This window comes from Chiloscyllium plagiosum, chromosome 2, assembly GCF_004010195.1.
Source record: "Chiloscyllium plagiosum isolate BGI_BamShark_2017 chromosome 2, ASM401019v2, whole genome shotgun sequence".
NCBI lineage: Eukaryota > Metazoa > Chordata > Chondrichthyes > Orectolobiformes > Hemiscylliidae > Chiloscyllium > Chiloscyllium plagiosum.
The window spans coordinates 123184333-123211054 of record NC_057711.1 but is presented as its reverse complement, the minus strand read 5'-3'; the positions used below and the strand labels follow the sequence as shown (position 1 = coordinate 123211054).

Here is a 26722-nt window from a genome sequence, read left to right as displayed (position 1 = left end):
GTGTGTGTGTGTGAGAGAGAGAGCGAGAGAGAGAAAGAGAGAGAGTGAGAGAGAGAGAGAGAGATCATACCTGTGTGCATGTGCGTGTGTGTGAGAGAGGAGAGAGAGAGAGGGGGAGAGAGAGAGAGAGAGAGAGAGAAAAAAGGAGAGACACGGAGACACACACCAAGTGAGAGAAAGGAATAGCCAGAGGTAAAGTGCAGGCAACTGGGAGCTTTATATTCTATGACAAAGCATGGGCAAGTGGGTGGTTGTAAAAATAGAGAGTTAATTTTAATGGAGGCTTGTCCATGCAGCAGGACAGGTGTAGAGTCATACATCATGATGTACTGCAGCTTCACTTCTTTTACGGGAAGTACATGAAGTCATGTGCCAATCCATCACTAAACCAAATAGCGGAATGCCTTCCCAGATCAACAAACTTCAACAGGGGCTGAAATCCTGCCAGTCTGGAGCTGCTGGCCAATCAAAGGCCAGGTCTATTGCATGGTGAAGCCATCAGCAAGGCTTCAGCAAGGTATCAGCTACTGCTGATACACCACCCACCACGAATGCAGCAGGAGGATCATAGATGAAACTAAGGAACCCGGGCCACTGGTGATTGACTAATGGAGTGTGTTTGAACACAGGGTGAGTTGTACAGCATTGTCACTGGGATACCCCATTTCAAGCCATATCTTGCCACAATGCTGGGTCCCTGGATCAGGTACAAAGTGTGTTTGAAGGGATCCTCTGCAGGCAGGAGGTAGAAACATTGAGAAAGTAGGAGAGGGGTAAATACAGAGGGAGTAGGCAGGAAGCAAGAAAAGAGAGTAAGTAGTTGGATAGAAGCCAGAGACAGAGTCAGCCAGTGAGAGGCAGAAGCAGGTGGGAGATAGAGTGGGACAGCAGGAGGGTTCAGAGGGCCTAACATTCAGTCTAGTGAATAGTTTTGAAAAATAATAAAATATTGACCAGAGAGTGAGCACATAAGGAGCCAGTCTGATGCTAAATCTAATTAGTATCTATATCATTAGCTAATAAGTAAAAGCAAATCCTGATGATAACAGGTTTTACAAGTGAGGAATAGATGACAGGTAGTAGATATAAAACAGCTAAATTAGTCTCTGGCTGAGAAAAACTATAAACAGTTCAAATGTATCTGCTTTGCTTCTGTAAGAATAACAAGATTTGTTATCCATGAACAATTCAGTGTTTGTCTTTTATATCAGTGTGCAACGGAAAATTTCCATTCATCTTACAACAATCGACAGTGGTACATGGCTGCTGTTAGGCCAGCATTTAATTTCAGATTTTTTTTATTGAACTCACATCCACCATCTAACATGGATTCAAACCCATGTTTCCAGAGCATTAGCCTGGGTCCCTGGAACTACGAGTCAACAAACATTGCCACTTTGCCACTGCCTTCCCTTGATTCTTAGACCACTTTAGCAAGCACATTATGATGGGTGAGGAGTCACACATAGGCCCGAGCAGTTAAGAATAGCAGACGTCCCTCCTGAAAGGATAGGCATTTACAGCACAGAAGGATGTCAGTCATTCAGTCCATTTGTTGGCACCGATCCGACAACACTAATCCCATTTTTGAATTCTTGGCCCACAACCCTGAAGGATATGGCAAGGCAAGTGAATATCTATATTTTACTTAGATGCTACAAGAGCTTCTGACTCAGCCACCTCTTCAGGCAGGGAGTTCCAGACTCCCACAACCCTCTGAAAAGAAATTCTCCACAATTGGGTGGCACGGTGGCACAGTGGTTAGCACTGCTGCCTCACAGTGCCAGAGACCCAGGTTCAATTCCCACCTCCGGCAACGGTCTGTGTGGAGTTTGCACATTCTCCCTGTGTCTGCGTGGGTTTCCTCCCACAGTCCAAAGATGTGCAGGTGAGGTGTGCTAAATTGCCCGTAGTGTTAGGTGAAGGTAGATGTAGGGGAATGGGTCTGGGTGGGTTGCTGTTCGGAGGGTCGGTGTGGACTTGTTGGGCCGAAGAGCCTGTTTCCACACTAAGTAAGTAATCTAATCTAATTCTCCTTTTATTATTCTACTTACTGCTTTCAATCTTTGTCCATTCAATGAAAGAAAAGAGGGTTCCTATCCAGTTTTATCTATGCCACTCATAATCCTGTACACCTCTATTATGTCCCCTCTCAACCTTTATTATGTCAAGGTAAACAGCCCCAGCTAATCTTTCCTCAGATATCAGACCCTCCAGCCAAGGCAGCATCTCCTCTGCACCTTGTCCAATACAATCATGTGGTGACCAGAGCTGCAGACAGAACTCCAGTTGTGGCCTAAGCTCCTTGCTCTTGTATTCTGTCCTGCATCTTTTTAAAGGCAAGTATCCTATATGCCTTCCTAATCTCCTTATCTACTCACCCTGCTAGCATCAGGATCTGTGGATAGGCATACAAAGATCACTATGACCTTTAGTACTTTCCTGGGTCTTGATATTCATCCTTTCCAAGTGTGTTTATCCAGTTGAATTGCACATTCTCATGCACTATCCAATTGATGAGTTTGTCGATATTCTTCTGCAATTTATAGCTATCTTCCTCACTACTTACCATCCCACAGATTTGCATGTCATCTGAATTAAGACATGGGGCACTTACAGACCAGATGCATTTTCTTGACAATCTATAGCTTAATAGTCACCGTCACATTGACCATCACTTAAGTGTCCCATTTTTGAACTATTAGTTGAATTTCAATTCAGCCATGTGCTGAGGTGTGATTCAAATCTTTATTCCCCGAGTATTAACCTGGAACTCCAGGTTACTCATCCAGTAACCTGATGAAAGCACGATTATCTCCACTTTCTTGACCATAAGAACTGTACAACTATTGAGTAATTATGGTGGTTTTAGTAAGGAAAAGGGAACACAAAAAAAAAAGATAATTGCAGTGCTCCTTCGCAACTGTCTGCACACTTTATGGCCACCAAAGATCAAAACAGACCTTTCTTTAGTATCAGCCTGTTTTTTGAACTGAAGAGGCCAAGCCCTCAGGATTCCAAGGCAAAATCCTCCTAAAAAATGCAATTTAAAGCAGTTTTATTCTCCCTCAAGGCAAAGAATGCATGCCTTACTTATTATCTCATATATTTTAGGGTTACCATTTCACTTGCAGATTTAGAAAATTCAAAGATTTACCTAAAGAAACTCAGTTTATAGCAGATGAACTCACCAGTCAACTAAAAGCACATAGAAAAAAAAAATAAGGAGAGGGAAATGACAAAATAGCCTGTAATACAGTACTATAAAAATGATCAGTCTCTCTAATTATCAGGGTACAGATTTCTTTCCCCCATTCTTTGCTTGCACTGAACTGTGCTTTAACCTCAGATAATAACTAGTTAGTGGTGACAGTATGACTTGTTAAAGGAGAGTCCCATTCAGCCCCAAATCCAGACAACTGTGGTGTATTGTTCTTACAATACTAAGTCCTGAAGTGTTTCACCAATTTGTTTTTAAATAGATAAAACATCCAGTTATGTCCCAAGTTAAGTCTGACAGGCATGCTGTGCCTGTGCAATGTTTTGGTCTCAGTTTGAAAGATGTGCCAGCTCTAAAACATTTATGCATAAATATGCTATTTGTTGTTTCAAACTCTCATTGCGCTCCAGAAAAATGGACCTGAAGTTGTACTAAGAAAGGCATCATTCCAGAAACCTGCCACATTGATCACAAATGGCTGTACTGAATTAAAGTTTCTACAGACTTACCTTTGTGACATTATCTTATAGGCATCTGGTAGGAAGCACCGAATATTCTCCATCTGGGCTTGGTCAGCATCACAGATTCTGTCATCAGTTCTTCCATAATTGGCACTTTCAATCATAATCACATCAGTTCCTGGACAGCGGAGTTCAATTGGATAACTTTCACAGGACAGTTCCCTCCTAATCACAGCCATTGGAACTGGAGCTCGGCTAAAGGCTGCAAGACGAAATCAGATTAAAGAAAAACATGAACTGGGGTGTACTTGTAGAGGTTCAAGTTTTAGAAGAGCAAACAGCATTCTCTTACTTATCTCAGCTTTGGTGAACCACATTGCCTTTTCTATAACAATCTCAGATTTATCAATATTGTTGCTCTGAATGTACTTTTCCCAAGCTTCAAATACTTTACTCTACAGCCTCTATCTTGTCTCTGAACCCAGTTTGTGTTTAAGTCCAGAGTCAACCCAGTAACTCCTACACTAATCCATTTGTTCTAACAAATTTGCAGAAATTCCAAATCTCCAAGCCATCAGGCATTAAAGCACATGGTTAGAGTTAACTGAATATTACTTGCCAGTTTGGAATATTTGCATCATTAATGGTATCCTAACTAAACTCCTTAGCATTTGCCAAAGGTCTGAGACAAAAACACGTAACATCAGAATACAAGGTTTATGAGTAGAACTAGGCCATTCAATACCTCAAGCCTCTTCTGCTTTTACAGAAAATCACACTGATCCCAATCTCAGCACCACTTTCGCTGAGTTTTAAATATCAATCGCAGCCTGGAAAATGTTTCTGCCCCCACCCCCCGCCCCATTCAAAAGGGGTGGCACAGTGGCCTCACAGAGCCAGGGCCCGGGTTCGATTCCCAGCTTGGGTGACTGTCTGTGTGCAGTTTGCACGTTCTCCCCGCGTCTCTCACAATCCAAAGATGTGCAGGTCAGATGATTTGGTCATGCTAAATTGCCCATAGTGTTAGGTGCATCAGTCAGAGGTAAATATAGGGTAAGGGAATGGGTCTGGGTGGGTTGCTCTTTGAAGGGTCAGTGTGGACTTGTTGGGCCGAAGGGCCTGTTTCCATACTGTAGGAAAATCAAAAAAAACAGGCAGTCACCATATCTGGATTACAGAATTCCAATAATTTACGATGGGGTGAAAAATATTTCCTCAGCTGAGTCCAAAGTAATTGCCTCTATGTCATGAAATTGATCTGCTTTTGATCCTATTAATCCTCCAGTTCTTTTTTCTTTCCTATTACTAATACCCATGATTGACAGTATTTCATTATCAGGGTTACATCACCAACCATCATCTGTGCACATCCCACCAACTTGATTTTCAAACATTTAGCACCCAACCTTAAAAATATATTTCTCCAAAGACTAATATATCAAAAGCAAAAAAACCCAGAAATTGCTAGAGAAACTCAGTAGACCTGGTAGCATCAGTGGAGAGAAGGCAGAGTTAATACATTGGGTCCCATGACCCTTCTACAGAACGGGACTAATATATATCAAACCTATTTATCTCCAATCCTGCCATTAACTCTCTAATCAAATCATGAATGCTTTAAGCATTCAGATAAAATGCAATTAATCTTCACTTTTTACCTAACAACGTTAAGGCACATCAAACAAAAGCAAACAGTATAATTCCCATGATAAAATCATTAAAAGGCAGAGTTATTTTTAAAACAGAAATCTGACATACAAAATGCAGCTTACATTTTTTTGACTGTCCATTAATCAAACAAGCAGAGGGTCTCCAGTTTTGGTGAATTACCAACTTCATAATTTATTTTTAACATGAGTTTAAAAATCAATTGGATTCATCAATTTTGATGAAAGTAGCATTTAGATAAATGAATAACAGACTGTCATCAAGTTGTTTATGAAAGGGAATTCTGCAATGGTTTAGTCAGAGTTAACAGCATAACTTCTGTAACAAAATGCAGTAACGTGCCCCTACTAACTGACAACAATCCTCGTATCAACAGCATCAAATTGCTCATAACTCATTGATGTACAGTGTCAAATACTATCATTTTAATTTTCAATGGGATGAGGCTTGAGATTCTCAAACAAAAGAATAAATGCATTCAGTGATGCTGCATATAAAGTGCTGAAAAATAAAGTAGGCATCACAGAACTATTAGAAGTCCAATTATCTCAGTCCAAAGTTGTTTATTTTGGTAAACTCAGCATTGAAGACACATCATTGGACCTCTCAAATGAGTTATAGTTGAACAATCAGTCTGTGAGATAATCAGCAAGCGTCCCACGCTCTATACTGATAACGTTGGGAATATCATTTCTCAAGCAGGTGAATCCAGAATACTGTCCCTTCAAACCCTTGCAGTAATGCCCAAATGCTGAGTTGATTAACCTTCAACAACACCTTCCTCTGTGCCAAGTATGATTCTACTCATATACCACCTATCACTGCCTCATCCACCCAAATGATTCTCATTGAATTTCATTTTCTGAAAAAACGTTGTGATGCTACAGGGTCAAATGCTACCTTGATGTCAAGGGCAGCCATTTCCATCCTTACCTCTGAAATCAAGCATGGATATTCTGTTATGATGTCTGGAGCTGCGTTGTGTTCTCAGAACTTGGGGTCAACATTGGGTGAGAAAGTGCTGCCGGATAGCACAGCCGACAACACCTTCAATAACATTACTGATAATTGAATGTGTGGGGCACTAACTAGTCAGATTAGGTGCACACTAGTTTTAATGGGCAAATAAACAGGGGTAATTTTCTAAATTGTGGATAAATGCCATTGTTGTGCCAGAACAATTTGTCTGCAGGCACTGCTACAGGTTTTCAACATTACAGCTATTAATGTCGTCAAGGCCCATGGACTTCCTATTCAATGCAGTGTGTTTTTTTTTTCAATATTTTTGTGGACTTAATGAATCAAATTGCCTGGAAACTAGTATCTGTGTTGCTGGAATTGCAGGAGGAGGTTGGGTTGGATCATCCACTAATCACTGCTGTCAGCAGATGATTGCAAGTGGTTCCCGTCATCTGTTGCACACTCACTGTATTGTAAGATTGTCCTCACATTGCCAAAATAAAATCAAAAGCAATCACCTTAACTCAGAGTCCGTTAGTATTGACTCATCTGCCAACGGGAGTGAACTCTTTCCATCTACTCTATTTTGACCCTTGAAGAATTTTGAACACTTCCCTTTTGAGAATTTGTTCATGTGATACCAACATCACTGGCAAGATTAGCATTTGTTCCTCATTCTTAATTACTTTTCAGAAATTGGCCTTGTTGATTCCACCATTAGCAATGGAGATGTGTATGGAGTCTGCTCCCTTGTTTAGCTGTCTCATTTTCAACTTGATGAAATCATTGCAGAGTTTTGCTTTGATCGATGTGTTATGGAATCACTTAACACTCTCAATAGCAAGCTGATTTCTCTATTCTGTAGGTATGTAACCCTCTACTGTAGTTTTGCCAAGTTGACACCTCATTTACAAGTACATCTGTCAATGTTCTTTGCATGCACTTCTCCACTCCTCATTGGAATACGGTTTATCATCTGACTCAGTGGACACAATAGAATGAGGGTTGTGCCAAGTCATGAGATTATAGATTGGATCAGTGCATAATTCACACCAACCAGTTTGGAGCTGCTCGATCTGTTCTGAATATATCCCATTTAAGAAGCTAACAAAATCTTATAACACATGAGATGCTCCAAACTAAAGATGGGCCATTAGGTCCAAGGCATTTTTCTGAACTATTGAGCTCATCTCACTCCCGCTTAGATTTGAATTTTCTTTTCTTCTTCTGATTTTTTTAGATACTTCAGATTTCCTTTTTAAAAGCCATATCTCAACTAGTGCTTTCCAATCCTAATCAATCAGTGCATATTGCCTTTGATTTTGTTTTTGGCAAGCATCTTAATTCAGAGTCCTCTGGTATTGACTCTTGTACCAATGGGACTGAACTCTTTCCATCTACTATACTCTATTTTGACCCTTGAACGATTTTGAACAGTTCCCTTTTTAGAATTTGTTCATGAGATATCAACATTACTGGCAAGATTAGTGTTTGTTCCCCATTCTTAATTGCCTTTCAGGAAGTGGCCTTGTTGAACACTACAGTTCATATGATGCAGTACATGCAAAAGGCCATTTGCAAAGGATTTTGAGGTGAATTTGAGGGGGTGATATTCCCATGTGCCTGACTCTCCTCTTAACCATTTCAATTCTAAGGAGGACAACCGCAGCTTCTCCAAACTTTCCATGTAACAGAAGTTCCTCAATCCTGGAAGGAAACTCATCCATATTTTCTGCATTCTCTCTGAAGTTCTCATGTTTTCCTGAAATGCAAATAATTGGACACAGCCTTGCAACTGAGGCCTAACAATTTGGATGAGAATTTGGGAGGCATGGTTAGTAAGTTTGCGGTTGACACCAAAATCGGTGGTATAGTCAACAGCGAAGAATGTCATCTGAGATTACAAAGGGATGTTGATCAATTGGAGCAATTGGTTGAGGAGTGGCAGGTGGAGCCTGACTTGGTTAAATGCGAGCCATCGCATTTTGCTAAAACTTACACAGGCAGGACTTATACAGTTCTTGTACACCCCTGTTGTTGAACAGAGAGATCTGGTGGTGCAGGTACATAGTTCTTTCAAAGTTGCATTGCAGGTAGACAAGATGGGTTAAGGAGGTGTTTAGCACATGTCTTCATTGCTCAGACCATTGAGTATAAGAGTTGGGACCTCATGTTGAGGTCATACAGGATGTTGGTAAGGCTTCTTCTGGAGTACTGTGTACAGTTCTGGTCGCCTTGCTATTGGAAGATGATTATTAAATTGGAGAGAGCTCAGAAAAAAAAACTTACCAGTTTGTTGCCAGGACTGCAGGGCTAAGCTATAATGCGACATTGGATAGGCTAAGGATTTCTTTTCCTGGAACATAGGAGATGGAGGGGTGACCATATAGGAGGTTTATAAAATCATGAGGGGCATAGATAAGGTGAGTAGCAAAGGTCTTTTTCCATCGGATGGGGGAGTTCAAAATTAGGGGGCATATTTTTAAAGTGAGAGGAGATAGATTTAAAATGGATCTGAGGAGCAACCTTTTCACACAAAGGGTGGTTCGCATGTGGAAGGAATTGCCAGAGGAAGTGGTGGATGCAGATACAGTTATGATATTTGAAAGACATTTGGATAGGTACATGAATAGGAAAGGTTTAAAAGGATATGGGCCAAGCCTGGGCAAGTGGTCTGGTTCAGCTTGCAGAACTTGCTTGGCTTGAACTAGTTGGACAAAAGGGCGTGTTTAAGTCTCTATTTATAAGATCCAGGATCTCATCTGCTCTACTTACTGTTTTCTCAATGTGTCCCTGCCACCTTCAATGTTTTGTGCACAGTTAATCCCAGATATCTCTTATCCAGTTTTGAATTATACCCTTTATTTTGCATTGCATAAAATATTGTTTGTCATCTGTTAGCCTCTTTCACCCGCCTGTCTATGTCCTCTTGAAGAATGCCAACATTCTTTCCATCACAATCACAAAATTTTCTTTGCATCCTGTACACCCAGCCTGAGGTCATGAACGCATTTGAAGAAAAACACAGCTACCAGTATTAACCCCTGGGAATCTCAACTGAATACCTAACCCCCATTTATAAAACAACCACACACCATTGCTTCCTTTCCTCTAACTCAGCCAAATTCTTAGCAATGCTGCCAATGACCCTAATGTTCCATGAGCATGAACTTTTCAAACATGCCTATTTGTGGCACTTTATCAAACCTTTTTGAAATCCACATAGAACATATTATGCTCTTTCTGAGGGTGTTAAGTGAGGGGTGGGAGGGGGTGCGAGGTGTTGGCTCAATGAGGCCCTGCTGCAGGGTCTGGAGATGGAAAGTCATTGCTTGGGAGCTTCTTGAAGCAGCACTCCAGATCATCAAAAGCCACCCAGTGCAGCCTTTTGTTCTGGAAGAAGTCTGTGAGCATCTCTTATATCTTACAGACAAACACGAGGAGATGGATCAAAGTGACAGACTGATTCCATAACACAATTGCAATCAGTTGTTTTACACCCAGCATTTAACTCCTGTAGACCGCCCCTCAGAACAGTCCTCATCACGTGCTGACTTTGGCAGCCATCTCTTATCAGTTCACAGAGTGTCTCTTTATGCGTGCTGAAGTAATCACTCAACAACTGCCTTGATCTCTAGACGCTTAATCTTAACTAATACAATTAACATCGAGAAAACAGTTACTGCTCTGAGGTCTTCAGTACCTCTTTCAACTGATGTTCGATATGTAGGCATGCTGTTTCATCATCTAAGGAAATGTGACTATTATATATCAGCAGAATGTTTCCTTTCTCTGTTTGACATATTGCCATGAGACTTCATGATGTACAAAGTCAATGTTGAAGACACCCAAAGTAAGCTTCCCCTAGCTGTACATCATTGTGTCACTACTTCTGCCACTGTAGGAGTATGGGCCACTGCTGAACACTATGATTCGCGTGACCATGTCAGACTGTGGCTCAACTAGACTATGAGTCAGTTCTCCCAATTTTGACAAATATCTCCAGATAATAATAAGACCAACTTTGCATGGCCAGTTGGGCAAATTGTGCCTTTGTCATTTTGGCCATCCCGGTCAATGCCAAGTTTTATTCAACTTTCAGTTGCAGCTTGATTCACCTGTGTGTTTGACTCAGCAATTTCAAAGAGCAGTTAAGGAATAACCAGACTGCTATGGATTTGAAGTCAACTTAGGCCATTGAGATAAGATGGTACATTTCCTTGGCTAAAGGACATTAATCAACCAAATAGATTGTTATCAAAATTAGGTCAATTCATGGTCATTGGTATTGATCTATTTTTGTTTAACCCCACATGCATTTTGTTCACCAAATTTACATTCCCTCTTGATCACTGGGGTTGGTTAGCTCAGTTGGTTGGATGGCTAGCCCGCATTGCAGAATGGGTTCAATAGCATTGGTTCAATTCCCACACTAGCTGAGGTTACCATGAAGGATTCGCCTTCTCAGCCTCTCCCCTCACCTGAGGCATTACGAACCCTGGGTTAAACCACCACCCATCACCTCTTTCCAATGACAGACCAGCCCTATGGTCGAGTAACACTACGACGACTTGATCAGAGGTCTTGTGGCAGTGGTAGTGTCCCAACTCATGAGCCAGAATACTCAGGTTCAAGTCCCACCTGTTCCAGAGGTGTGTAATAATAACTCTGAACAGGTTGATAAAAAAAAGTCCCCATTTGCAATAATGAGATTTGAACTAACATCTCCGTAGCTTTTAGTGAAGTCCTTTGAATTATTAGTCAAGTAACATAATTAATATGCTGCAGTTGGTACTAATCTAATCATATTTATATGTAAGGTCCAGGCAAGGTGTCAACTGCTAGTCATCAAGTAATTTGGGTAATGGATTTAATAAGAAACATTTTGAATACTCTATTCAGAAATTTGAGATGAACACCGCAGACTTTCTTCATATTTAGTGTAATGTGAAAGCCCACATACAGTTTATAATGGGTGTTTCAATTTCTGGAATTGATACTATGACTCCATGGATTTGGCAGGAACACTGCATCACCCACGTACAACAACCTATATTTACATAGCACCTTTAATGTAATTAAACGCTTGGGGGCACTTCACAAGAATGTAATCAAGTAAAATTAAACACAAAGATGGTGTTTGGAAGCTGACCAAATTCTCTCAGGTTTGAAGGGGTGTCTTGTTGAAAAAAGGGTAAAGAGATTTCCAGAGTGAATTCCAGAGTTTAACACCTATGACAGCCAATTATAAATAGTGCACATTAAACAGCCTAGATCTCTGAGAAGTGTTTGACTGGTGGAGGTTGCGATAGGAAAGGGTAAGTTCTTGGAGGAACTTGAAAGCAAGGATGAAATATTACTTGACTCAGAGCCAATGTACATCATGACTAATAGGAAAATGAGACTTGGTGAAAGTTAAGGATATAGACTGCAGGGTTTTGGATGACCTCAAATTTACAAAAGACAAAATGTGAGATATCAGTCAAGAGTGTAGTGAAATAGGAGAGTATAGAGATTGCAAAAACATTGATGAGGATTACAGTAAAAATGAACTGAGGAGAAAGCAAGATTAAGGTGATGTTAAGGAGCTGGAAATAGGCAGTCTTACGGATGGCATAAGTAAGTGATCATTAATTTAGCTTGCTACCAAATGGGTTTGGTCTTTTGTAAACTTAATGGGAGGAAATTTCTGTGCATTCAGTGCTGAATGTCAGATAAGCAGTCCGCTGATAAACCTTTCTGCTGAAAGGTCACAGATCTGAAACATTCATGTTTCTCTCTTCACAGGTGCTTGTTGATCATTTGAACAAGTCCAGCACTTACTATTTCCATTAAAGGTTTCTATCCCTGACATTGGCTTGCTTTTCTAGACATGTTTGATTTTCACTTGAAAGCAATTCCTAATCTGAGATGAACAGTGAAAAGGATAAATGTTTAAATTTTACCAGAAAGATTAAATCTCAGTAATGTGTCCATTTCCGATAGTCACTGTGGAAAGGTAGGAAACCCATTATGTTTTAGATCCAAGAAATTAATACTTGAGGTATAAGTCTTCAATAATGTGCCCATAATCTCAAAAATAACAATGACATCTCTTTTGTCTAAATATTTGACACAGTATCATGTTCCTGAGCAACTCATTTGGATATATTACATCCGACTGAATTATTAAACAAGGTAACTGATATATTGTGCAGCAGCATATCGTACTGTCAAAGAAAAACATTAATACTAAAAATGGACATAAAACCTGGTTGATCGACAGTGCAAAGAGAATGGGAAACAACATCCTTGAAAAATCCAGATAGAAATCAGGACTGGAAATTAAACCTTGCATATGAAATACTTGAGTCAAAAAAATGGAGTAATTGTATTTATTCAAGAGAACAATTGCATTAGAAAAAGTTAAAGTGGTCATCAGTGAAATACAAATAGAATTCACACATGCGGGTGAAGATTTTTTTGCTGCAGGCTACTTCATAACGAAAGTAAGGAGGAAGGCACATTAGGGAAATGTTCCAAAGGTCTTTGCAGAGTGAGGAGTGCTTCCTCTTAGGAAGAAAAGTGAAACTAGAGGCTATCAAAAGAAGTAGGTCCCGAAGAAGTCAGGATGACAATTCAGAAGAAACCACACAAAACACGCTGAGAATGTGGACTTGCTGAACAAGACATGTTTGAGACAAATAATATCAACGCATTCAATGGAAAGTTAGTTGAGTTTATGAGGGAAAAGAGAATATAGGGTTAGTTAGAGTCATAGAGATGTACAGCACAGAAACAGACCCTTCGGTCCAACTCATCCATGCCAACAAGATATCCAATATTAATCTTGTCTCATTTATCAGCATTTGGCCCATATCCCTCCAAACCCTTTCTATTCATGTACCCATCCAGATGCCTTTTAAATGTTGTAATTGTACCAGCCTCCACCACTTCCTCTGGCAGCTCATTCCATACACATACCACCCTGTGTGTGAAAAAATTGCCCCTTAGGTTCCTTTTAAATTATGCCCGAAACGTTGACTCTCCTGCTCCTCAGATGCTGCCTGACCTGCTGTGCTTTTCCAGCAGCACTCTTTCGACTCTGATCGCCAGCATCTGCAGTCCTCACTTTCCCTTTTAAAATTTCCCCCTCTCACTCAGTCTAAAACTATTGCATATTAATGTGCAGAGTGAAATTAAGACTGCCACAAGATCAGTCACTATCACTCTGAATGGTAAAACAGAATCAAGAGACTGGAATGATCTACTCCTGAGAAGGTTCTAATCTTAACCAAACAATTAATCAGAAATTGTTTGAGTCTTGGTTTATTCTGACTTGTTCTCCCTGCCAACCTTTCCCTCACCCCATGTTATTACTGTAGGGAAATGTGATTCACCAATCTCTAGCGGACACCGCTGTTTTATTGAGGAGTTGTCAGGCCAGTGATTATCAGAACAGTAATCACCCCGCAATGCCCTCATATCAAACTGATTCACAGGAACTGTATGCATGCCAGTTGTAGCATCATTTCAGGATTATTCTGAACAATGCTTTCTTCCCTTACTTGTAAGGCAAGGCAGATTACTGAGGAAGGGTGCTTGGCTGCGCATCAGATGAGGAAGATGGGATGAAGCTCAAGTTGAGCATGGAAGCCAGTATGGGTTGCTTGGGCCAAAAGATCTGCTTTTGTTTCTTGGTGATACATTTGATGTGAAGACATATTCATACACTGGGAAACTGTAGCATAATCTGTAAAAAGTGATGCGATTTTTGGTCTGTTTTCTAACTTAGTGCTAATATTTCAATAAATAATGCTTAGTGAGACATATAGAGCCAATCATTGGCAGACAGCAGTTATGGGACATTCGACTTCAATTAAATATGCAAGAAAAAGCAGGTTAGTCACAATGCTATAACCAGGCTTCTGGCAATGCCACCAAGTGGCATGCAAGAGTGACTGCGGTTTCTCAAGATTTTTAATGTACCTCCGACAATGGAAGAAGATCTTCAAACACCCTACCTCACCATCCTGAGCAATGTACACAAAACAGAACTTTACACGATGATTCCTGCTTCATATCTATCCTTATCCTTCACCTTCCCTGTACCAATATCAAAAAGCATGCTGCATTTGCACAGAATTTCACTGCACAAGAATAAACGTTTGGCCCAACAATTCAATGCTGTCCTTATGCTCTACAGGAATCAGAATGCCTATAGCATGGAAGCAGGCCATTCAGTCCATCCACACCAAACCTCCAAAGATCATCCCATCCAGATCCAACCCCTACTCTCCCCTGTAACCCTGCATTTCCCATGGCCAACCTACCTCGCCTACACATCCCAGAACACCATGGGGCAATTTAGCATGGGCAATCCACTTAACCTGCACATCTTTGGACTGTGGGAGGAAACAGGAGCACCCGGAGGAAACCCACGCAGACACGGGGAGAATGCGGAAACTCCACACATAGTCATCCCAGGATCTCTGGCACTGTGAGGCAGTAGTGCTAACCACTAAGCTAATGTGCTGCCCCATTGTTTTCCCACCTTGCTTCATGTAATTTTATCAACACAACCTCCTACTGCTTTCTCCCTGACATACGTTTCTACCTTCCTCAAAAATCATGGAATTGTTACAGTGTAGGAGTCTATTTTGTCCATTATATCTGCATCAATGTAATTATGTCAACCGATCTTGACAGTAGTGAGTTTCATATTCTCAACACATCTTTGAGCAAGCAAGTTTCTCGAGGTCCTTACTGGATATATTTGTAAATCTCTTACATTTGTGGCCCCTAGCTTTGGAATCTGAAGTTAAAACATCTTCATATCTATGTCTATTGACTCTTCTCTAAATTCTAGGGTGTTTTGACTCAATATTCACAATAATCAAAGCTCTGTAATGCATCTATTTCTCATCTTCCTTTCACAATCTATTGAAACACACTTTAATGGCATACAAGTGTCATTTCTTGATCTCTGATGTCTTCTCATAAGCTTTGCAAGTTTGGTGATATTCTGAAGAACTTCTTACCTAGATCTCCCAAAAGGGAGGGGAAGTTCCTAGGTTTGATCAAGTGGAAAGAACCCTTATGTACATTCATTATTCCTGGCACACAAACTAAAAACTCAACATGGAAAGCTATTCTATTCTCCCAGGGATTTTTGTTTTAGATCAATACAGCACAAGGTTTACCTTATAGGAAATACTTATCGATGCAGCTTATATGCAACAATAACTAAAATGTGACAATACTATTTCGGGCCGATATATATTCTTTATCTGGTCTCTCATCCAACCCAGTACACACAATTCTTACTTCTAATTCTCAGTCATGTCATTATAAGCAAGGCAGCAAAGAAACTAAGTACTCCAGACACAATCTGCATTTTTAAATAAATGAAGCGAAAGAAACATGGATCCAACAGGGTGGTTCTGGTCGCGAAAGAAATTGATTTGTACCTCATGAAAATTGAAAACATCAAACAATCGGGGCGGCATGGTGGCTCAGTGGTTAGCTCTGTTGCCTCACAGTACCAGGGACCCGGGTTCAACTCTTGCCTCGGGTGACTGTCTGCGTGGAGTTTGCACGTTCTCCCCGCGTCTTTGTGGGTTTCCTCCGGGTGCCCCGGTTTCCTTCCACAGTCCAAAGATGTGCAGGTCAGGTGAATTGGTCATGGTAAATTACCCATTATATTAGCTGCATTCGTCAGAGGGAAATGGGTTTGGGTGGACTTTTTGGGCCGAAGGGCTTGTTTCCACACCATAGGGAATCTAATCTAATCCAATTAATTCATATGGTTAAAGGCATAGCAGCACAAAAACTATATTAAAAGCATTTCAGATACGTCAAGTTTCTCGAAGTACTGTGCAAGTTGTATCAGAGAATTTGTGTTCAACCATTCATTCCAGATCAGTCATAACTGTGATCTCTGACAGATTCACTCTCGTTGTTACCACAAAAACTGGCCAGATATTACCTTAGAAATCACCTCCTGCTGACATTGTTGCACATTCAACCAAATCATGATAATTAATTGCAAATGACTCACTACAGAATGCCTACTGATGATATGTAATTTGGAAGCACTGTGAACTGCTTGGAGGATACTGCGGAACTTCAAAAGGACGTTGGCAATTTGAAGGAATGGTTGGAAAAGTAGCAGATGAATTTCAATGCAGTTAAAGTGTGAAATGACTCATTTTGTAAGAAAAACACAGAGACAATATAAAATGAAGAGCACAATTTTAAAAGGGTGCAGGAGCAGAGGGATCTAGATAAATATGTGTATAAATCTTTAAAGGTGGCAGGACAGACACTGGTTAATGAAGCTTACAGTATCCAATAGGAGTGTGGAGGTCAACAGCAAGGACATTATGTTAAACTTGTATAAAGCACTGGTTTGGCCTGAACTGGAATACGATGTTGACTCATGGGTATCACACTTCAGGAAAGATGTGAAGGCATGAATGGATCCTGAAATGAGAAACTTCAGTTATGTAGATAGTCCCAAATTCAATGATCTAACTTCCTTCAAAGAGAACATTAACAGGAGCTTTGATAGAAGTATTCAGAATCACGAGCTTTTTGGAAAGAGTAGCTAGGGAAAAACTGATTCCTCTAGTGAAAGAATCAAAAATGAGAGGAGACAGATTTAAGATGTTTGGCAAAAGATATAATGGAGGTATAAGGAGACATTATTTCACAGAGTGAGTAGTTAAGATCTGGAATGCACTGCCTGAGGGTACGGTTGCAGGCATGTTCAGCTGCAACTTTCAAGAGGGAATTAATTTATTAATTGAAGCAGAAGAAAATGCTGGTTCATTGGAAAAAGCAGACAAATGGTACTGAGTACATTTGTCATTCAGAGAACTGCCATGCACACAGTGGGCTACGTGATTTCCAACAGTATCTCATGTAAAAATTCTGTGAGACCACTCTGCAACTTCATTAAAGAGTCATTTCAACCTTGCACTATGTTAAGTAATCAAGGCAAGAACTGATGGGGAATGTTTACACAGGTACAAGTCCCACAGCAAATTTACATTTCCCAATATACACAAGAAAGTTGCTGTCAACAACCTGTTTGCATAAGCATGGGGTGGGTTCAATGAAGAAGATCACAGAGAGTTGGAGAAACATGTTCAGTGTTGGCATTTAATGTAAATTAGTACAATATATAGAGACAATCACAGGAAACATTCTAGTCTCATATTGCTAAACTCTGAAGTCCTTTTTTGAGAAAACTGACAGCAATGAAAGCAAGGTAATAGTTGAATCAGAAGGGAGGATCAGAGGGTGCAAATCATTCTTACTGTAACTATATCAAGTTTCTTCTCTCAATCTCCTAACAATCATTCTTTCTTGTCCCTTTTGACCTTATTGCCTTTTATGTTATTAGCCTTCATTTTTCAAACATGTTTCTCATGATCAGTCAAAATAAGTTCTTCATAAAAGAAAATGCTTTTTCTGTTCTGATGCAAGCTCTCAAACCAGAAACATTAATTCTCTTTCTCTCCCAACTATTGTCATCTGACTTACTGAGTATTTCCAACAGCTCATTTTATTTATTACAGATGATGGTATTGTCATATTGAGAAATGTTTCCTCCTAACAGACTGAACTGAGTAACTCACAATGATTTACTATTATGTTAACAGTTGAGATTCAGAAAGCTATTTGTTATCAATGTGTTAAGTTAGCACAAGTAAAATTGATAAAGAACTCGTACATTTATCAGGTTAACAGTGAACTAAAAGATAAAGTGACAACAGACTGGGTTAGAATATCTTATCCTCATTTTGCACGGCATATACTGTACAGTTGATTGTGCAGCACAAAAGGCTAATTCAGAAACATGGACAACAGTTATGTTGGATTAGGATATGACTGACTAGTGTTCTTTTGGGCTCAAGAGAACAGACAAAGTGGCAAAGTTTATTGCATTTGTGACTTCAATAAGAACTATTCACTCCAAACCTCTTAACCAAATGCAATGATAAAGATGATGATGATTATATGATTTAGTCATTCTAAAAATGAAGTCAGATTTAGATAATGTCCAGTTTTAGTCAGAAAAATAACTAAGAAAGTAATTGACACTGCCGATATATGCATTCCCCAGACTCATAACCTACACACGCAAGAACACTTTCCATAATATGTTTTTCAATATTTCGAGCGAAGAATTAAATCTTTATTCTACTAAGCTTCCAATGGGATAAGGGCAAAAATGGGTACACTGAGATGATTCAGAAGCCAGACATGATTTCATAGGGCAATGGAACAGACTTGAAAGGCTATTTCCCTGTTCCATTTTGCAGGCTTTTTGAGACAACCAGGTTAACCATTAGGATGCAGGCACTTCTGCATCTCCAAATCTAAAACCTGGATCTCACAGACCCATTGGAATTTACAAAAGGAAGCTCTGTCAGGTATCATGCTGGCTCAGATTGACACAACGCAATCCAACAGTGGTTATTGGACAGGTAATTCAGATTCCCAAGCTAATGACCTGCTGTCATGGGTTCAAATCCCACCATGGCAGAAAGTGAAATGGGAATTCATTAAAATCTGGAATTACCAAAGTAGTGACCCCTAAGCCATTTGTCGATTGCAGCAAAATCTCATCCAGATCAATAATTGGCCAAACTTACCAGATCAGGCCTATAAAACTTAACATCCACAAACATGTGGCTGATACCCACCTGGATCTCCGAGGTGGTCTAACATGATACCTGACTGTTCAAAGGGTGGGCAACAAATGTTGGCTTTGCTAGCAACTCCCACATCCCATTAAGAACAGCAAAAAGATTACAGGAACATTGTTCATTTTTAGCGATAAGCTGCAGATTCTGAAAAATCAAAACTCCTTCGAGCTTTCACTGTTTAAACTCTCCAACATAAAGAAGTATAGCTTCAATAGAATACCCACAGAAATAGGAAAGGTAAAAAACTGAGATTTCTATTATTCAAAACACAACTGCCTGATAATCACATGCACTTGTAGGTTAGTGAGAAATGGTTCCTCTAAATAAAAAGGCCAATCTTCTTGACTAAAATTTGTTTTAGTAAGTATACCTACTCATTAACCCTCCAGATGGTGTGGAGGGATTCAATGTGCTGAAATTTTTTGTCTTAAAGATAAACGCATTTTTACAGTTGATACCAGTCTAACTGTGATAGAAGAGGTAGCTTGCAGCTGGGTGGAAAGGTGCCAGACCCACAAAGGGACAATTGGAGTATACGTTTTCTTTCAAAAACAGATTTTCACTTCAGCAAAGTTATTAACCTATTAAATCATGATAACAAGCAAGATGAGAGTGACCTACACTGCTAAGAGAAGCTGTTAATGACTTTTCTTTTCCTTAACACCAAATGTTTGAATTTGGGCTAAATTAAATCATTGCAATGAGTTTCCGTAACCAATTTCATTATCTCATCCACCTTCTCATGCCAACCCTCCCATGCCAATTTCATCCACGTACCTGCATGTTTCACATGGCATCCCTCAAGCCTTTTTTTTTCCATAGCACTCTTTCCAATGACACCCTCTTCCACCTGTTCCTCTCAATGCATCCCAATTCCAAACAATTCCAACTTTCTCATGCCACTCTCCAATTAACCAATCCCCCACACTTTCACATCCTTCTCATCTCACACCTGTCTCATCTATCCGATGTCATACCATCTCCCAATGCACCCCTCCCTCCCAAACTTCTTATTCCAATCCCCTTCCAAGCCATTCCGCCGATGATAAAATTTATGAACAAAACATATGCAGTTAAACTGGCATTTCTACTGCAACTGTTCTTCTAAAGAGAGATTTCTAGCTTTTCTTTTCACAAAAACTTCAACAAAATCAAAAGTTTCACTCTTGGGAAAGCAACATAAAGCAGCTGAAGTTTAAAAACAGATCTAGAAGTAAAAATGATGCCAGAAGTCTCTAAGTGTGACTAGTTTATTATCAGTAAGTGTGGAAGTGTAATGGGGAATGGTTTCCTTTCTGGCTGAAACTGGGGGACACAGTTTCAGAAAAAGAAATACACCAATTAAGATTGAGATAAGGAGCAATCTCTTCATTCTAGCCAACATGAGTAGCTGGCAGTCTGTGGAAGTTCAGTCTTAGTATATTCAACACAGAGACGGATAGTTTTAAATATTAAGCAATATCAACAGAAATGGGGATATTGTATGAAAATAGCTTTGAGATAGAAGATGAGCCATTATCTAGTTGAATGCCAGAGGGGGTTGAGGGACTGGAGGACCTATTCCTTTTCCTTATTGTTTTTCTCCCAAGGTCAAACATCTGGTGGTGTCAATATTGTTCAAAGATTAAATACTTCTTGAAATCCTTCTGCCATCATATCAGCATTTATTATCAAAGAAATCACTTTCCTAACTGCCAATCGGATTCCACAGCAAAGTACTTTGTAAAGTTTCAGGTTTCAGAGGAAGATTACAACCGCTCGCTCCTCAGACCTACATTTGTGCAATGATGGGTCCAAAGGAGGTTTACTGTGAAAAACTCTGGACAGTACAAACTATAATCATCATCTTCTTCTAAAGGGTTGAACAGAGTCATAGTCATAGAGTCACAGAGTTGTACAAAACGGAAACAGACCCTTCGGTCCAACTCATCCATGCCGACCAGATATCCCATCCTAATCTAGCCCCATGTGCCAGCAACCGGTCCATAACCCTCTAAACCCTTCCTATCCATATACGTATCCAGATGCCTTTTAAATGTTGTAATTGTACCAGCCTCCACCACTTCCTCTGACAGCTCACTCCATACATGCACCACCCTCTGCATGAAAAAGTTGCCTCTGAGGTCCCTTTTATATCTTTCCCCTTTCACCCTAAACCTATGCCCTCTAGTTTTGGACTCCCTCAACACAGGGAAAATACATACATTAACACTTTCAACAGAAAGGAAAACAACAATGTCTCCTCAGTTAAACAAGTGACCAGCACTTCTGTTAGAAATAATGTATAACTTGAAGTTTAATTCATATTTTATGTTTTGTGTATTAGGAAGTAGAGACGTTTTCAATTCCATTTTTAGAGTTTTTCTTGAGAGTTTGGTGACAAAAAGTCTGGAGGTCTGTTAGCACACATACATTTTTAATGAGCTTTTAATGTACTTAAAATGCAGAAATGGGGGTTAGTAACTTTGTGCATTACAAAATGTAGAAAACTGTTTTGTTAGGTCACAGAGACAAAGAAAAGTCCAGAAAGGAATCAGCATGTGCAAGTGCCTGAGAGTGGAAGAATTAGTGTTAAAATCTAAGGAGAGAACTCCTACAAGACTGCATGAAAACGAGTTTGGTGAACTCACATGCTTGCTCTAAAGTTAAAGTAATAGTGAGGTACGTTTGCAGCATACTGCAGGGAGAAATACCAGCTGAAGAACAAACTTCCAGCAAATACACAGAACTTTGACAGAAAGAAACTGGACGCAGCTGTACGAGACTGAGCAATAAGCCTGAATGGGGGCAATTGGCAAATATCCAGCACTTTGATATTTGTAATAATATTGCAGAAACAAGAGGAATAGTATGAATTTGAATTTTTTTTCTTGTTTTTGAAACAATGCTTTTCTATCCTTTTCTCCTATTGCAGAGTAGTTCTTTTTCCCTTGCTTGGGAAAGCTTTCATTCTTTATGTTAAATGTCTACTGGCAGATTCTTATGAATGTTTTTTGTAAGCAATCTCTCCGTGGGAAAAGAAAATGCATCCTTAGGGTCTATCAAATGTGATTTTAGTTTGGGATCTGACTAGTCCAATATTATCAGATGGGATCATACCATTTCAATGGAATTTCCAATGTTTCCATCCCACAGAACCCACTCTAAAATGCGACCCAACAATCTTTCTTTGAAAGTGTATTGCTATTTTTATAACAAGGCCCCCCTGAGGTTAACCAGAAATGTGAATAATTGTGCATCACCTCTTACCCCAATCCGTACCATCATAATTGAGGATATTACACATTAGCCCTGTCTTGTAATCGAGAGATCCAGAAACTGATCCAAATTCAGCAGCTTTATTTTAAACAATAAAGTTTAAAATATTTAATCACACCAAATGTCATTGCAGTGGTGTACCATGCATCACCCACTGAATCCCTTGAAGCGAACAATCAAAACAGACCAAGTAAACCACAACTGTGAAATGTTATTGCTGTAGATTCTTAGTGTCAAGTCACTGTGAACAAACTAATGTTGAACAAAGCTGCCAACTTTTTTACCTTAATAAAACAGATAACTCAAGCACTTGGTTCTAAATTAAAGTCACAGGCCCCTATAATGTTATCCCTAGAGGGGATTTTCCAATTTACTTTCTTAAAGTGGGGCAGTGGGATGAGCCACTAGCTTTGGGATATCTCCTACCGCCAGGAACAGGAGGACCCATTGGATGTAGCTCCTAACAGACACCTAGGTGCTCAGCATATGGGCTTTTTTGGCACATCACTTCCTGGGACAGTGATACCATAGATTCTCTACAACGTGGAAACAGGCCATTTGGCCCAACAATTCCACACTGACCCTCCAAAGAGCATCCCACCCAGACCCATGTCCAACCCCTAAAACCCTGTGTTTTCCTATAGCTAATGCACCGAACCTACACATCCCTGAACACTATGGGTAATTTATCTTGGCCAATCCACCGAACATTCACATCTTTGGTCTGTGGGAAGAAACCAGAGCACCTAAAGAAAATCCACACAGACATGGGGAGAATGTACAAACTCAACACAATCGCCCAAGGTTGGAATCGAACCTGGGTCTCTGGCACCGTAAGGCAGCAGTGCTAACCACTGAGCCACTGTGTCGCCCAACGCTAGCCCTTCAGAGCAGCCTCTGGGAGCAGCAGTGTTGCCTCAGAGATCAAGGCCAGCTCAGGAAACAGGCAAGGCAGCTAACTTTTTTTTGGGCAAGTGTTGCTCACAGGGTAGAGTTGTCTCTAAGAAAGGGGGGATTGGGAAGGGTTGAAGACAAGGACAGAGAGGTGGCCCCCATCCTTGCCAATCCCCTTCCCAATCAGGCCCAGTCTGGGGCCAACCAAATAACCATGACCCCATCTGTCACTCACCGCCCCACCCCACACTCCCCAAAATGGCCTAAAACTGTGTTGATCACAACACAGACATGGAGGCATCCCTAAGTGGTCATTAATTGACTGCATAAAGTCCTAAATTGGAAATAGGATGAGAAGATAAGACTCAGGCCTTTCTGTCCAAAAATTGATTTCTGTGATGGCGGCAAAGTAGTGGATATCTCTATGATGTCAATCTAACCAATTATCTTCCCCTCCCATCACCTTCTCTGTTATTTCTAAAGAAAGAAATACTCTGCTGTCTATTCCTCCACTCAGATGTGCCTGATCTGAACATTTCTAACATTTTCCCCTTTTATTTCCTATTACAGTGTTTTGCTTCTGTCTTTGATGCCCTAGTTGATTTTTTTATTGCCTGTTACATGAAGGCCAATTCACAGAGATAGCCACCAGATCCACAGTACACAGGCATACATTAAGGTCATTTTATTTAAGGTCAAGGTTAAATACTAACTTTCTTCAAAGCAGAGTTTTGAAGAATAGATGTGTATATTTGAAAGTACCCAGAGATGTGCAATACATTTGAGCATCGACTTTTTATTAAAATAAAAGTCTTGATTCATCAGCTACTCCCTGCTCTCATAATACTCTATCAAAACAAAGATAAGCTGCAACTACAGTACAATTCAGGTAACTAAGATAAATGGAAATGCCATCCACATATAACCTCTCTTCCCCATCAGAACAGATAATTCCACCATAAATGATTGACTTCATTGCCCCACTGGGTAGTCTGTATCGTTCACTCTCTCTGATGTAGATCCAGGCATCAACCCACAATTTGTCTTTTTCTGTCTGGTTTCAGCCTGTCTGCTTGTTCTAACGCCATGATATAATCCAAAGCTGTGTTTGGTGTTTATTCTTTCTGTTTTACTTATTATTGCCAAAGCTCTGGAACACCACAGGAATGATCAGAGATAAACTGTAAGAGAGGAGATGGTAAGACAGAAATGAAAAGGGCGCAGGACTTGACAGATGGAAAGAAATTGGGACCTGCAGAGACAAGCTTTACTCACTGGCACAAGACCATCTTGTGTCTGTTCACATTCCCGCCTTCAACAAATCAACCTCATCTTGTTACTCAACTTTGTGTTTGGCTAAATACCTCGCACACTGGGGGTTATGAATACTGATGTGAAACAACATTATGCAATGAAGGATAAAAGACTTAGATGGCTATTTATCCGTTGGTTTGGGAGTGACCCCTTATTATTCTTCACAATGTTAAACCTTTGCAATTTCAAAGAAAAACATCAATTTGCTTCTGGTAATAAATTACCTTTTCTCTTAATTGATCTGGTCGTAATTTTTATAATCCTCAAGTGCATGATGCCAATGTCTATAAAGCACAGATCATTTCCACAAACGCTGATAATTAGTTAATTTATATAATTAAGGCAATTTCAATGTGTTTTATTCTCTAATCAAGTTTCTGCATGATGATATCCCTGAACTGTAGAAACGTGTTTGCCAACAATTTGAGTCATCCCCCCTTAGTTGCATTTCACTCTACAATTAAAACACGATTCCACCCATTTTACTCAGTCATCTCAGAAAATTTACAAAGGCTCTATGTTAAGGAGAGAAGCAACTGATTTGAAATTGCTGTTACATTATTTAAAAACAACCAGTAGGAATGGGATTTTAGTTTTTATTTCGCTCAAGGTAATGTACAGGAGGAATTTAACCACTCCTCCACTCAGGACTGCCAGCAGAATGCAGTGTTCTGAGACCTGACTTCATTACACTGGCAGGGCTGTACATTTAATTTTTAAGTCAACCGCCATGAAACCTGAAGTACACCTGCTAATATTTCCAAAAGAGATCTGACACAGGGGAAGGAAAAGAAAGCCATCAACCCAAAGGAGCAGATATTAGGAGTGGTAGTCAGAGGTTCACTTCAAGAGACAACTCTTTAGGGAAATCCACAAAGTAGGAGTGAGGTATAGAGAGGCGGAGCAAGAAATTCCACAGGAGAAAGTCTGAGTGGCTTATAGGTACCAATAGGGTGCAAAGGGAACATGCAAGAGGCAATGGTAAGACAATCACAGAGAGAGGGTTGGAGCAAGGTCAGACCACTCTGAAAAAGGCAACAGAGGTAGAGAGGAGACGTCCAAGGAAAAGTAAATAAATACAAGATTATAAGGAGAAGCTGGATATGCTGGTACATTTTTCACTGGAGCATAGGAAGGTGAGAAGTAACCTTATCAAGGGTTAACAAAATCATGAAAAATATAGATAAGGCAAACACCAGGTATCTTTTCCCTCAGGTCAGGGATTTCAAGACTGGGGGCATCTTCTTAAGGTGAGAGGAAAAAAATTTAAAAGACATGAGGAGCAGTTTTGTCCACTTAGAATAGTTCATGTGCGAAACAAACTTCCAGAGGAAGTGGTGGATGTGGGTACAGTTACAACATTTAAAAAATATTTAGATCAGTCCATGAATAAGAAATATTTGGAGGGATATGTGCCAAGAACTGGCAGGTGGGACTAGTTTAGTTTGGGATAATGGTCAGCATGAACTGGTTGGACCGAAGGGGCTGTTTCCATGCTGTATGACTCTATTAAGAATTTTAAAGCATTTCAGGCCTCGGACCTAATGTACATCATTAAAAGTTGGAGTGTTAGTCACAAGGACATATTGAATAGAGGAAGAGGTTGCTAACTTTGATTCCTTGATATGAAAGGCTTCCACTGATTGACAGCATCATCATCCTTTAGCTCTAAGGTAAAATTTATGGCAGCTGCATGCACAAGAGACTTTTGGAATAGGAGATCAGATAGAGTCATAGAGTCATAGAGATATACAGCATGAAAACAGACCCTTCAGTCCAACCCGTCCATGCCGACCATATATCCCAACCCACTCTCGTCCCACCTGCTAGCACCCGGCCCATATCCCTCCAAACCCTTCCTATTTATATACCCATCCAAATGCCTCTTAAATGTTGCAATTGTACCAGCCTCCATCACATCCTCGAGCAGCTCATTCCATACACATACCACCCTCTGCATGAAAAGGTTGCCCCTGAGGTCTCTTTTATATCTTTCCCCTCTCACCCTAAACCTATGCCCTCTAGTTCTGCACTCCCCGACCACAGGAAAAGGACTTTATCTATTTACCCTATCCATGCCCCTCATAATTTTGTAAACCTCTATAAGGTCACCCCTCAGCCTTTGACGCTCCAGAGAAAACAACCCCAGCCTGTTCAGCCTCTCCCTGTAGCTCAGATCTTCCAACCTTGGCAACATCCTTGTAAATCTTTTCTGAACCCTTTCAAGTTTCACAACATCTTTCCGATAG

General features: G+C 40.2%; 1 protein-coding gene across 22 annotated transcripts in view; it reads right to left on the bottom strand.

Annotated features, from left to right (window-relative positions):
- adgrl3.1 (adhesion G protein-coupled receptor L3.1) overlaps positions 1 to 26722 on the bottom strand; it is a 682401-nt gene that overhangs the window by 367071 nt on the left and 288608 nt on the right. For all 22 annotated transcript variants that reach the window (XM_043717822.1, XM_043717936.1, XM_043717949.1 and 19 more), the window contains one exon: positions 3730 to 3943. In XM_043717822.1, coding sequence (XP_043573757.1) covers positions 3730 to 3943 — 214 coding nt within the window. The remainder of the gene's footprint in view (positions 1 to 3729; positions 3944 to 26722) is intronic.